At 37.1% G+C, this 13,754-nt stretch overlaps 3 protein-coding genes across 7 annotated transcripts in view; 2 read left to right on the top strand and 1 right to left on the bottom strand.

The window, feature by feature from the left end:
• The window catches only part of LOC105122858 (cyclin-dependent kinase F-4-like), a 1,958-nt gene extending 1,375 nt beyond the window's left edge, over nucleotides 1-583 (top strand). The window contains exon 3 of one of the 2 annotated variants that reach the window (XM_011022192.1): nucleotides 5-583. In XM_011022192.1, the coding sequence (XP_011020494.1) occupies nucleotides 5-391 (387 nt within the window). In that variant the 3' untranslated portion in view covers nucleotides 392-583. The other variant, XM_011022191.1, reaches the window with a different exon arrangement.
• A 3,964-nt stretch (nucleotides 584-4,547) lies between these two features.
• Nucleotides 4,548-8,107, bottom strand: LOC105122862 (Gag-Pol polyprotein/retrotransposon). 3 transcript variants are annotated; one of them, XM_011022198.1, is made up of 10 exons: nucleotides 7,996-8,107; nucleotides 7,784-7,912; nucleotides 7,641-7,686; nucleotides 7,451-7,496; nucleotides 6,940-7,035; nucleotides 6,215-6,268; nucleotides 6,082-6,147; nucleotides 5,226-5,304; nucleotides 5,045-5,146; nucleotides 4,548-4,940 (listed from the first exon to the last, which is right to left on the bottom strand). In XM_011022198.1, the coding sequence occupies exons 1-9, from the start codon at nucleotides 8,059-8,061 to the stop codon at nucleotides 5,069-5,071; spliced, it is 660 nt and encodes a 219-aa protein (XP_011020500.1). In that variant the 5' UTR covers nucleotides 8,062-8,107; the 3' UTR covers nucleotides 4,548-4,940; nucleotides 5,045-5,068. The 3 variants fall into 3 exon arrangements, with proteins under 3 accessions (XP_011020500.1, XP_011020499.1, XP_011020503.1); XM_011022197.1 differs by having other exon boundaries at nucleotides 7,451-7,529; XM_011022201.1 differs by lacking the exon at nucleotides 4,548-4,940 and having other exon boundaries at nucleotides 5,055-5,146; nucleotides 6,082-6,136; nucleotides 7,451-7,529.
• Nucleotides 8,108-8,980: 873 nt separating this feature from the next.
• On the top strand, nucleotides 8,981-13,100 carry LOC105122863 (dnaJ homolog subfamily C member 2-like). Of its 2 annotated transcripts, none has more exons than XM_011022203.1 (2): nucleotides 8,981-9,190; nucleotides 10,597-13,100. In XM_011022203.1, the coding sequence occupies exon 2, from the start codon at nucleotides 10,680-10,682 to the stop codon at nucleotides 12,621-12,623; it is 1,944 nt and encodes a 647-aa protein (XP_011020505.1). In that variant the 5' UTR covers nucleotides 8,981-9,190; nucleotides 10,597-10,679; the 3' UTR covers nucleotides 12,624-13,100. The 2 variants fall into 2 exon arrangements, with proteins under 2 accessions (XP_011020505.1, XP_011020504.1); XM_011022202.1 differs by having other exon boundaries at nucleotides 10,602-13,100.
• The last annotated feature ends 654 nt before the right edge of the window (nucleotides 13,101-13,754 follow it).

Raw genomic sequence — 13,754 nt, forward strand, 5'->3', positions numbered from 1 at the left:
GCAGGAATGTTACAAGAGATATCATGAGGCTTTATCTAATTCAAATCTCAACCACAGCTTTCCTTCCCCCAACAAGTTACACGCTTACTCGAGCACGCCTGTGCATCGCGACCTCAACAGGGCAAACCAGCATGTTTCAATTCCTGCCAGGCAATTCAGATTTGGACCGCAATCTAGTAACATGGGCGGAACTACTGCGCATGGAGTTTCACATGCAGCTGATACATTGCCCCACATGACAAATGCTTCACGCAAGCAATTTGTTGTGCAGCCTAGGCTACTTCCTTTGAAAGCTGGGGAACAAGGAATTGCAGAATCTGCTGACATGTTTATCAGACCAGCCCAAAAATTTCATCCTGCCACAATCTACTCAGGGAAAGTTGCAGTATGAATGATAATATAAGCTAGAAGAGCCTATCATTCTTTGGTGTTTTGTAAAAACACCTTTTGTTTTATCATCTTTTCAAGGAAGTGAATTTTTCTATTTCGTAGATTATAATAAGAACTGACAGTTCATTTGTCAATGAAAAAATTTGACACATTATTTACTTGCTCTTTAGTTTTTGATGAAATTCAAGTTTCACCAAGCTATCCCTCATTAAAATGTCCCAGAATCAGTAACTGTACAAGGTAATTACACTTGTAGGAAACCCATTGATTCGCTTGAACTCTGACTTGCACAAAACATCATCATAAAGGGCACCTTCATGTAGCCTTCAAAGGTTAAAAAGACTTGGAAGCACGATCAAGGCCCCAGCTCAAGTATTCTTGAAAGCTGAAGGGCCAAATTGCAACTGTCCTTAATTTGAAGGGTGGGAGGTCAGGCAAAGCGAACAATGGTGCTTATCAAGCCTTTTGTCCACCATAAAAGCTTTTCAGGATATTCTTGCTCTTAATTATCGGATATCAGAGTTCGAGCTCAAAACAGCTTTAGTTTTTTGGCTTCAACATCTGCAACCACATGTGAGCCACGCCCTTTTTAATGATAAAACACACTCTACAGATTAATAGAGTATTTGAATCCAGTAAAAGTCCTGAATTTAAAAATCACTGACTAGAGAAGTCAGAAATTAAATTACAATTACTCATGATAATGATGCTTAACTGCTAAAATAGGATTTAAACACTGCTGACAACTTCAATTCCAGTCTTAAACATCTAATACCACCCAATTGATCCAGCATATTTGCTCCAAGGAAATTATTTGGCACAAAAATACTGAATCATATAGCTCTGTTGCTAATTGCAAATGACTATGAACGCAACCACAAGGAACTGGAACTGGAACTGGAACTAGAAATGGAAAAATCCATGTCCCTAGCAATCAAATCATCATGCAAAGACCAACGAGGGTTGGGTCTAGCGGCAAGGGGCTAGTCCTTCCCATGAGACGAACATGATTCTAATCCTCACTGGTAGTGGAACCCGCTTTAAGGTGCCCGGTGATGCCACGAAGGGGATTAGTCTCCTGGTCCGGAAGGGGCCGGAGGATACCCTGGTACAACAACAAAAAAATTATTATGAAAAAGGTGTCCACCTTCATTATTAGCTGGACAACGTAAATTTAGCTCCGTAGAAAAAAATAGAACGTTTCCCAACTGAAATATCACACAACAATTGAAATACTTGTTCCATTGTATGTAAATAAGCATGCAATCTACGCAAGCTTGGACGTTTAAACAATTGTAGCACGTGTCCAATGAAGTTTAGAAACGAACTACAAAAGTTACGGTTACATGAATATATAAGTAAACTCAACATAGATATGATTGCCTATTTAGATGAAGTCATGTGGAAGTTATACTCTACCGTCCCTGAAAAAACAAGTGCAGTATGCAGTCCAAACTGAAAAAAGCAATTTATTGTCCTTCTCCCTTTAGTTCTTATATATCTTTATCTCCTCCATCAAGCAATTCCATGAATCGAGGCTTGTTATTTGATTATTGTCTGCCAAATAATGGCAAAAGAACCAACAAAAACCACCGATAAAGGGTGCGAACCTTTACACTTTGTTTACAAGAGAACTTCACTATCCAAATTCCTAAATTCCAACCATGGGAAAGAAATACATTTGTTAAGATGATTAAGCTTCTTGACAACAAGCTTAATAAACCACTAGTGTACCAAATGGCAATTTGCAATCCATGCGTTCAATCATGCCTGTAATCTAAAATATGCTTCTCCTAAGTCCCAACCAAACTCAATGTGAGTCTGTAGATATCAATCGCCTTCCTGTGTTTGTCTACACGTAGCCAGTATTTAATATGCATGAATGATAAAACTGAGAAGACTCAACTCTTTCATGTTTGACACCCTCTTCTATATTTTTACCATAGCAAAATAGCCATTCAAACTCCTAACCTTATTCCTGGTTCAGAGCTCGTAGGTATGGAAGCAACAGGGTAGAAGTTTAGGGTAGTTTTTGTCTTTTCCTTCTCATATCAGTTTCCCTCATTTAACAACATAAATACGAACTTTAAAAAACAACTATTTACAGAAGCATCAGAAACCTTTTAGCTTATGAGCAAGTAAGGGAACCAACCAAAGAGGATGTTTTATACATCTGCTCTTATGTTTTAGTGCTCAGATTAAGAATCTCAAAGAAAAAATATCTACCAAAAACGAAAATGCTCGACCATTCAGGTTTACTTTGAAAAGCAAGGGAAGAATAATGCAATCACACAATTTTATCAGTACTTAGATGTGTTTACGAAAGATTTCCCAGAAAATTTTAAGATTTAAGCCAAATTATCTGCTCGGACTTGTCTATGCAGTAAATGATAATCAAAATGAACATCAGCTAGTAAAAACAAACACCAATAGATGACTTAAAGAAATAATAAGTAAAAACACAAGAAAATGTACTCCCAGTATTCAAGCAATAGATTGAGCAACATAAATCAAAACAAGTTGACACAATACCTGCATTGCTATCCAGTATATCATCCTTTTCCTTTGTCAGTTCCTCCATACAACTCCAGTGAACCTGGGACTTTATCCTCGTACGTGGTAACACATCTCTACATGAAATCCTTCTCGCTTAATTTTAGAAAAGTACCGATGTTATTCTCTCCTTTGACTTCAAAACATTGCACCTCGGAAGAACCCTATTGCTGAAAGACAATTTAAGAAGCACAGGATTGGCAACTCTAGTTTACCGTTCCAACTTCATCTTATTCAAAAAGAAATCCATCATGCCCCGGATTTTCTCCTTTGAAGTTAATAATAGACAAGGGAATCGCTTAAAAACCCACAAAACCTCCTCTTCGGTCCACCCAACACTCTTAAACATATCAATTTTCTTCCTCCAAGCAGATTCACTCATTCGTGCAATCACTGTAAGAGCATGTATATACATTGTCGATGCCCAGTTGCTTAAGATAATTGACAGCATAAACCATCCTATCATTATTATGTTGTAAAGATCTTGGCTGCGACAATAGCAGTTTTGCAGCCGTATCAACGGCCACTCCCTCCTTCAACAAGTCAATGTTTGGTCGCAGGGTACCATTGAAACTAAAGGACATTAAAAAAGGAGAACGTCTAAGAGCAGCTAAAATATTCTCGTTACTTTCAAGAAGTGGTTTCAAAAGCTCAAAACATGGCTTGATTTGAGCGTCTAATGACGTTTTAAAAATCATCGGATTCAATACGGCAAGCTGAGGCAGAAGCTGACCCGCAAAGCCAATTTTTATTAAGAAGTCAAATATAGGCTTGAGAGTACCTTCTGTTTTGGAACGGAGGACAGCGGGCCACTTTTCGATCATTTTGGCAACGTGGGTACGAGATTTTAGGAATTGGATGACGGTTTGAGGCTTCTGGAGGTTATTTTCATCGATTTGGAAATCTTTCGAGAGGGGAAGTTTTCGTTAGGGTATCTACCGTGGCTGCCAATCCTTTATATGAACAGTTCGAGAGGTGACTTAAAGGTGCTAACCTTTCTTCTTTGTTTGAAATATGTTGTTGGGCTGTACCATGCATAAGCTGGCTTCAAAACACAAAAACACGTCTGAACCGTGTCTGCATATAACCTGTTGCCAATACATTCCCGGTTATTTGTTCAATGTGTGGTGATATTGCAACAGATTCCCCAGAATTGTCTTCTTATATGCAACATGTAACCGGTTTACTCTAAATCCAGATTTCAACCAATACTCTTGGCCCCCCGGAATGGTTTTCTGCACGATCAGATTCAGGATTCACCTCATCAAGTGGGATAGAGAGAGAGAGAGGACAGATCATCAGCTAGAAAGGTTTGCTGTAAATTGCTTGGGGAAATGTTTTATACAAATTTAATTCCTAATATCAGAAAAAAAAGCCGAAGGGTTCAAAATTTGACTACAAACAGGAGATCGATGATCCCTCTCCAATAGGGTATAATTGGAACCACCTTAAATGTTCACGAGACTGTCTTCTAATTTTTTTTGGGTGTTACGAGATTGTTTTCTTTAGTTACCCGTCTCATGCCTGTCCAGTATGAGAAAGCACATGTTTTACAAGCCGACATCCTGTCCTGTTATTGTGAGTCATACTGCTAGCAGAAGAGATTATTTCCTTGAGACAGGCATCCCTGTCCTGTTCTTGTTCCTAGTCTGAGCCAAAAAGAAATGACAAGAAACTTAATTGAGAATATAACATTGTGATGTGAGAATAGCAGTTCTCAGTGGGAAATTATTGTGCTCTCTGCAATAAGATGATAAGGCTTTTTCTTTGATGGTCAAGAATAAAAAAGTTTTGTAGGAGAAGAGTAAAAGATAAGCTTTTCTTCTCCCTCTTTTTTTTTTTTTTTTTTATCAAGCTGGATCTCTGCAACTTTCACCACCAAATATGGATGGTCTTGAATCCACGAGAGAATGAACATTAGTCACATGCCTATGCTTGGTAGTTTCATCTTCGAAACATTGATGCAGCTCCTTTGCTTCACATGGAATATGCTCCACCTGGAACAGGACAAGGTCACTATTAATAAATAATGTAAAGGTGAAAGTAATCAAGGATGCCAACCTTTATTTTTGCGGGGAAGAAAAATGGAAACACCCCCTACCTAAAAGAGAACGAATTGATGATTTTATGCCCAGAGCAACGTCATGACTAGAAATAAAATGAGGGCTAGTCCAAAACAGAATCCAACAATTGCTATGAAAGCCTGAAACAGTATAATGTAATGGTTACACGAAATCGAATGAATGAGAATGTTTTGAAAATGCCAAACATTAGATATGTACCTTCTCCTGAGACTCAAATTTGAATTTGACAGTGAACCATGACAATCCTCTGTCTACAAAAGGTGCAAGAGCAAGGGCCCTGGGCAAGAGGTATCTCTTTAAGAAACAAATGCTTCAAAATATATAATGCACTTACTAAATTAGGCTTAAAAGATTTAAAAAGATAGTAAAAGAGCCTTACTGTGGATGGGAATCATCCAATTCTAGATGCAAAATGGTAGTATAAGAACATCAAACAAAATCATAAAACATGGACATTGGGAAAAAAGACAGGTGGATAAAATAGAAATGCTGGTTCATGATCTAGACAAAAAGAATTACCATGAAGCAATCCAACAGAAAACTGATTTAGTTTAATATAAAACAAGCTCACAAGGTTCAACTACATCCATGTCCTTGCAACTTTAAGAGACAAATTCTTTGCTGAGGTTGAAAACAGGGGTTTAGTTCCTCTAAATTGCATTAATCGTAACAGCAATTGTGCATCAGACCAGGAATTTATATCTCCAAATATTTTATGTTTTCTGGTTTGTTCGTTTAATTTCAGACACTTTTGAGAAATGTTCCAACTATGGTCATTACTCGTTACAGTGTCCCAATGCTTGAGGACCATCCAACCTCAGCAGCAACCCAAACAGCCCATAAATTATCCATTTGTTAAGCCCCAAAAATAGAAGAAAAACCAAATAAATTTATGAATTTTGAAATCTAGATTGAATTGACTTCAAGTGAACATGACGAGGAAAAAACAGTAGCAATAACAATTCCTGAACACCTCCTGGTTATTTAAGGTCATGGAATCAATCTTTACATTTAGACAAGTAACATGAAGAAAGAAAAGTCTCTAGCAGCTCACCCTCCTGCTCTCACGAGCTTGGTAACTTGGCTCCCAGCCCACACCATTGCCATCACTTTGAGAAATCTGCAACAAGTTAAATTTCCATGCTATTTTATAGTCCCATTGATGTTTAGAAAGATCAGTATTTTACCTTTCAGCAGCAGCGAAATAACCCATTTTTCCAGGTGCAGGAGCAACATAGAACCTGGTAAGCAAGTGAAGCTAGCTTAAATTTCAAAGGCTGTAGAGTATAAGCCCAAGACAGTCCACAAACAACATAACTTTGAATCTGCCTTCAAATTCAAAGATAAAAAGTCAAATAAGTCACGCCAAACTTAGTTATAGCAGCAACTTGAATTATCAAATCAGCACCCCAACATCCTACTCCTATACAAGAACTGGTCTAATATATCAAGAAAATGAATTTGTGTGGGAGAAAAGAAAACACCATACTTAATCCATTTATTCCAACTTTAAGTGGACACTATGTTTCTCTCAATGAGAAGATCCAATAAGGCTCCCTAAAAGTAAGCTTCTTTTATTCGTAACCAGGCCATAGCTGGATTCTTCATCAAACATTCATTTACCAGACTCGTCTACAGAATGATGATGTTTCATGACCTGGAAATGTGACTACTCAAAAGTCTAGAGATAAAGCAACGTACACCACATTAAGAGCAGGTATAATTAATCTTTGGTCACAAATTTCAAACCCACAGCTTGCCAATTAGCATTGAAGGTGTGCTGAACGATGTGAGTGACAGGCTGTCCACGATCAAACAGCACAAACCTCTCAAGTTTGTCACACCCTGGGGTTTTATGCACATTAAAAGAAACATGGACCAACTGATTCTTATAAAAGATTACTTCACTTACCACACCACGAGAAAGGTTGTAAGGTAGTAGGCAGTATTCAAAAGCCCATAGGATAATATTCCAGAAATCCCATATCTCTTTAGTTTCTTCAACACACTGGTGACAAGTTAAATAATAATAGTAAAAAAAAAAAAAGAGAGAGACTAGATCAGCACACATACAATTCAAACCCTGATGAAAAGAGAAGATATTCATGCATTTCTAACTTACCTTCTCTTCTCTCCGTTTATAATGGCAGTAAAATCACACCATGCAGACAATACTCATTTTACAAAAAGTAATTAAACCCATTAATTCAAAGCTATATATAGCTTCCGTTTATAAAACATTCATCGCCACCAGAAATCTCCATGCCTCTAATCAACAAAGCAATTAGCAGAAAGAAAAAAGAAAATCTATCTGTACATTCCTATGTATTATATTCAAGGGCAAGCAAGAAAGCAACAGCATGGCCATCATCATGCTATTAACAAACAAAATAATGTCAGCACAATGAATAAGAAGAAAGTACTCATTCGAAGCTGACGATCGACTCATTTCACTCCTTTCCCCGGAGCCTGGAAAACAAGGTAAGATGCCAGATAATTTAGCTGGCAAGACAATAAATTCATCAAATTTTCAACACCATACTGTTGAAAGAACAAATTATTATTATTATTATTATCACTACTACTACTACTAATAATAACAACATAAAATACCTTCATGGTCATGATTTTTGTTATGAGAATTCCATGAACCAGAAACCTAACCTTACACAACCAAAGACCAAAAAAAAAAAGTTTTTAAACAAACATTAATCATTTTATGAATATGGGATAGTTAGAATGTGAATGGTACTCACATTGTTGTCGCCGGTAACTGAGCAGAGACGTTGAAAGTGGGACAGGTTTGATGAGGAGCTCTTTGATTTCTGTAGGTGGAACCGAGTGGGAACCCTAGAAGTGTAAATGCACGGAAGCTCGTTGAAACACTGGTAAGCAGATTTGAAACAAGGAATTAATTTTCCATGAAAAAGAGGAAAGGAAAAAGAAGAAGAGGAGGAAGAAGAATTACCGAGCGATGCAAGAGGGCTTTTGGTGAGAGAGACATGGCTGAGGAGGAAGTAAGTACTGCCGCCATATAACCAGATGTTGATCAGTCCGTTTTAGGCAGCTCCATCTGCAATTACGAAAGTTTAAAAAAATATATAATTTTTTTAATTAAGGTGAGTGTTCGGAATATTTTGATTAATTAAAATTAACAATTTAATAAATAAAACTGATAATCGCTATAAAATAAATCTCTGACAAGTTGAAATATATTTAAAAAATATAAATTTATGTCATGTACATTTTATTTTATATATGTATGTATGTATATGTATGTATGCATATGTATATGTATTATTGAATAATTAAAGTGAGTGGATGTTTTATCATGAATGGTGTTAATAAAAATTACTGAACTTTTTTTGAATTGAAATATTTTATTATTGAAAGTATTTAATTGATCGAGTTAAGTGGATGATGTCGTTATATATAGTAATTTATTATTTTAGTACAATGTGTTAATTTAAAATTATTTTAGAAGTTCATATCTTGAGTTTTTTTATTAAATAATAATCATGAATTCTTATCATTTTTGCTCTATCTAATTAAACCAAAAATTAAAAATAAAATTATTTTAAAAAAATATATTATAAAATAGCTTCATGTGATTATTGTTTAACAAATCAATCTTTCAATAAATGGAGATTAAGTGTATGTTTAATAATACAGTGCTTTTATAAAAATAATTTTTTAATTAAAATCATATTAGAATAATTTTCTTATCAATATATTAAAATTGTGAAAAAAATCAATTTAATATTTTATTTTAAAAATAATTTAAAAAGCAAGTTACTGAAATACTAAACTTTCGTGTGTCAAGGAGTGTCCAGCTTTCAGGTCTTCAATACAAAAATTAGTTGGTAAGTGGACACGTAAGCCCGGCCCAATAAGAAGCCACCCGTGAATCCAACCATCCATCTATAAAACCTCAACGGAAGCTAAATCAATAGCGAAAAAAAGAACAGCAGCAAGCAGCCTCTTTTTCCCTTGCTTTGCCTTCTCCACTGCTTTGCGCCCCCCTCAAAAACCCTAATTCCTCACAATTCTCAGAATCCTAGAAAAACCCTAATTTATAACCGCAATCATATTTCCTCTCGAGAAAGAGAGCCCTCCTTTGGAGCTCCCTCTCTCCAATAAACAAGCGAACACCTCAAATTCAGGTAACAACATCTGCTCTTCATTTACTATGATTGTTCACGTTTTGTGTTTTTTGTTGTTTCTTGAAATCCCTTTTTGCGATTTTAAGTGATCGATGTTTTGATCGTTTTTATGTGGTCTGATTTCGTATTAAGTCTAGTTCGTGGTTATTTCCCCATCAATTTTGTTTCTTTATGTTATCTGCTTGATTATTTTGTTGATTTACGTGATTTACATGCGAAAACCTTAGCTAACGTTGAGGGTTAAATGATCATTTGTGTTTAATGACGTTAGTTAAGTTACAAATTAGCCTGATGTTAGCTTATTTTGATTTACTAAGGTTTCGTGTTTAATATTGGTACGAATGCTGAGAAGGGGTTGATTTAGGTATCAATTTAATTTAATGTTGGATGAATTTTCCAAGTTTGCAAACGATAGGGCCTTATGTTTTGATATTAACGTGAAGTCATTGAAGGGTATTTACAAGTATATGAAATCTGGTGAGCTTTCTGGAATAAATCCAAGAACCCATGAGCGTAGTTGGGTGATGATTTTTTTCATTGAGGAGGAGTGGGGTGAGAGCTGTAATTGTTCTTGAGAAGTTCTTACGAACGTTTACTGGAGAAAGTTGGTGTATTTTTTTTGGATATGGTAATTTTAATGGTAAAATTGGTGTTATTGACGGAGTGTTTGTAGGTGATTGTTGAACGTAAAATATTTGGCATGTTGTTGACTCCTACGCTTTTATGTGTATTTTATAATGTTTTTTTAATTTCTTAAAAATTTTCATTTTTAATGAAAATTGAATGTTACATGTTTTCTATATGACATTTTTGTGCAATTGGATATGGGTGCATCGATAATTCTGTGAAGCCTAAAATTAATTCTGGATTGCGCTGGTTTTCGTATCTCTGGTTTGTTCTGGTTTGTTGGAGATGTGATCTCTAGAATGTTTGATACTGGTGTGGCTAATTCTACCTTTCTATGTGCCAAGCACGTACATAATGTCTTTTAGGCTTTCATAAGGACTTGGAATGTTACTTATTGCTATTTTATTTTGAAATAAAGTATATTAACTTTTGTAGCAGGGCATTAGAAAATTGCTGCTTTTCTGTGGGCTTTTAATGTTTTGTTGGAGTTGATAAATATTGTTCCAATACAACTTAGAGCTTGATGGTCTTGAGATGGGTGCTCTAATATTTATAAAAGCATGTTCAAGTCTGTGAAGTGGCTTTCAACTGCGTGTGTATGCTTTTTTATTTTCTGCTGATTCATGCTAGTCAATATACCTGTCAACTAGCGTGTTCTGTCTACTGTCCCTGTACTCTACAACATGCTGACTAAGTCACACTCCTTGGATTGTTGCTAGAAAGTATTAATCCTTGTACTTCCTTCTGCATGAATTTTACTGATTGAAGCTTTGTTCCAGTGCAGCTTGAAGATAGCTACAACACTGATTGCTGAACAGGGTTCTAAATTGAGGTGATTTTGGAGATTGATATTGGTAACGTCATGGCCATCCAAACTAGTCTTCGTCTTATTTCTTACTCACAAGAGCTTGTAGATGGACAGCCATTGCATGTTTCTTCAAACGGCCTTCCAATCAAAGCTTTGAAATTTGAACCAGCTGGGCATGCTTTTCACACTGCTGCTTTAAAACTCCTTGGCTGGGAGGAGGAAGGCACAAAGACTGAAGATCAGAAAGTGTCCAATGACAAACAACAATCATACATGCCATCATCTGAATCCTATAGCACCAAAGGTAAAAAGAAATCTGGATCTGGAGATATGCAACAGGATCACTATGCCTTGTTGGGTTTAGGCCATTTGAGATATCTTGCCACAGAAGAACAAATACGGAAAAGCTATCGTGAGGTTGCTTTGAAGTATCATCCAGACAAACAGGCTGCTATTCTTCTTGCTGAGGAAACTGAGGCTGCAAAACAAGCAAAAAAGGATGAAATAGAGAGCCACTTTAAAGCAATCCAAGAAGCATATGAAGCTTTGATTGATCCTGTGAAGAGAAGAATATATGACTCTACAGATGAGTTTGATGATGAAATTCCCACTGACTGTGCTCCTCAAGACTTCTTCAAGGTGTTTGGTCCTGCTTTTACGAGGAATGGACGGTGGTCAGTTAACCAAACAGTCCCATCTTTAGGTGATGAGAAAACTTCTTTAAAAGAAGTAGATAGCTTTTATAATTTTTGGTACAGCTTTAAAAGCTGGAGAGAGTTCCCTCATGCCGATGAATTTGATCTTGAAGAAGCCGAGTCTCGTGACCACAAGAGATGGATGGAGAGGCAGAATGCAAAGCTTTCAGAAAAGGCAAGAAAGGAAGACTATGCACGGATACGTACTCTTGTTGACAGTGCCTATAAGAGAGACCCAAGAATATTGAGGAGAAAGGAGGAGGAGAAAGCCGAGAAGCAAAGAAAGAAGGAAGCTAAATTTTTGGCAAAAAGATTGCAAGAAGAAGAAGCTGCAAGGGCTGCTGAAGAGGAGAAACGCCAGAAAGAAGAGGAGGAAAAACGTGTTGCTGAAGCTGCTTTACAGCAGAAGAAATTAAAGGAGAAAGAGAAGAAGCTTTTGCGTAAAGAGCGGAGTCGCCTTCGAACTCTTTCAGGATCTGTTCTGTCACAGTGTTTGCTCAATCTTAGCGAGGCTGATGTGGAGAATCTTTGTATGTCACTGGATATTGAGCAGCTTAGGAGTGTATGTGACAGGATTGAGGGCAAAGAAGTGCTAGAGCAAGCAAAAGTACTGAGAGATGCATGTGGATGTGATAATGATTCTGGGAGCAGTAAACAAGAAGAGAAGAAGATTTCACAGCAGAATGGCTCTTTGAACTCCAATGGAAGTTCCCCATTAAGCAGCTCTGGAAAGAAGGAGAAACCTTGGGGCCGTGAAGAAATTGAGCTTCTGAGAAAAGGAACGCAGAAATATCCTAAAGGAACATCGCGGAGGTGGGAGGTTATTTCAGACTACATTGGTACAGGAAGATCTGTTGAAGAAATTTTAAAAGCAACAAAAACAGTCCTCCTTCAGAAACCTGACGCAGCTAAAGCTTTTGATTCTTTTCTTGAGAAGAGGAAACCTGCACAATCCATTGCATCTCCCCTTTCAACTAGAGAGGAAATAGAAGGGGCATCAACTGTTCAAGCACGTGAAAGTAGTGCTGCAAAGGTGGCTCAAGAAGAGTCTTCAAGAGACACGGACAAGCAGAAAACTGATGATTTGGTCACTGCAAATGGGTTGTCTTCAAGTGCTGACCAAGATGTGTGGTCTGCGGTGCAAGAAAGAGCACTGGTTCAGGCTCTAAAAACATTCCCAAAAGAAACCAGTCAACGTTGGGAGCGGGTTGCTGCTGCTGTTCCTGGGAAAACTATAAACCAGTGCAAGAAAAAATTTGCTTTGCTGAAGGAGAGCTTTAGAAACAAGAAAAACACAGCATAGTTTGTTGTTGGCTTTGAAGTAGTTAAAAAAATTAAAGATGTGCGTGAGGAGGTATAAATCTTTACCCCTTTGAGATCCCATTCTTTCTCTCCCTAGATAAGCAGTGAAGCTACATGTGACAGCAATTTTGTTCCCTAGTTTTGACCCTTTGGCTTTTGCCATCATGCCTCACGTGTTTCGTTTAACATTTTCAGGGGGGGAGCCATTAGATGGAAATTTTTGTGTGTATTCATTTTCAGCTGAAGCTGCTCCATGTTTTAGAGACATAATAGCATGTGCTTCTTTTTAGATCATGCCTTATTTACAGAAATTTAGTTGCATTACATTTTATCGAGAGAACGAGAACATCTGTATAAAGAATTAGAAGAGCAATCCCACCTCGATTAGATTTTATCTGGTGGATCTTTATCTAGGTGGGTTAGTCTACTTTGTCTTGTACAATTTTGATTTATTTAAATAAAATGAAATTTGGAGATATCTGATAGCCGACCACTTTTTTGAGTGAGGATTCCTGTTGACCAACAACTACTTGCTTGATCCTTTGCCTTTCTTTTTTTTCTTTCCAATCTCGAACATGGTTGTTTCTCACTCTTCCGGCTAAGTGTTGAGCAACACGTGCACCATTTCACTTACCACCCTTTTAATTGGCATGGTTGTTGCAAGATCATTAGAGCTCTTCATTGTAGGAGAAATGCCTGAAACAGCTTATACAGGGAGGGTTCAGGGTTGCTTTATGTTCTTGAATCGCAAAATTAGTTAGCCAACCAAAACTATTTGTAGGAAAGAATGGCCAGGAAGCTTTGTACTGATATTGTGCAATTGAAGGAATTGAGGAGAAATGTCAAATATGCAGGGTTTGGAACCAGAAGAGCATTTTTGGACCCAATTCTCTGTCCCGCAATGCAAAACACCTTTGCAAAAGCTTTCGCACACGCTTCTTCAGGGATTGTTTGCTGTGAAAACTTGCCTTCGTATATTTCAATAAATCTTGTCTATTCTCTTCTTGGCTCAAGTGGCATTTCATCTGTTTGTCCTTGCCCATAATCACCCATTTGCAGTGGCACAATGCTTAATGGGCATGATATAATTTGAATATACTGCGACTGTTACATTATAATCAAACTGGTAGAA

The sequence above is a fragment of the Populus euphratica genome, unplaced genomic scaffold, assembly GCF_000495115.2.
Source record: "Populus euphratica unplaced genomic scaffold, PopEup_1.0 scaffold8.1, whole genome shotgun sequence".
In the NCBI taxonomy this organism is placed as follows: domain Eukaryota; kingdom Viridiplantae; phylum Streptophyta; class Magnoliopsida; order Malpighiales; family Salicaceae; genus Populus; species Populus euphratica.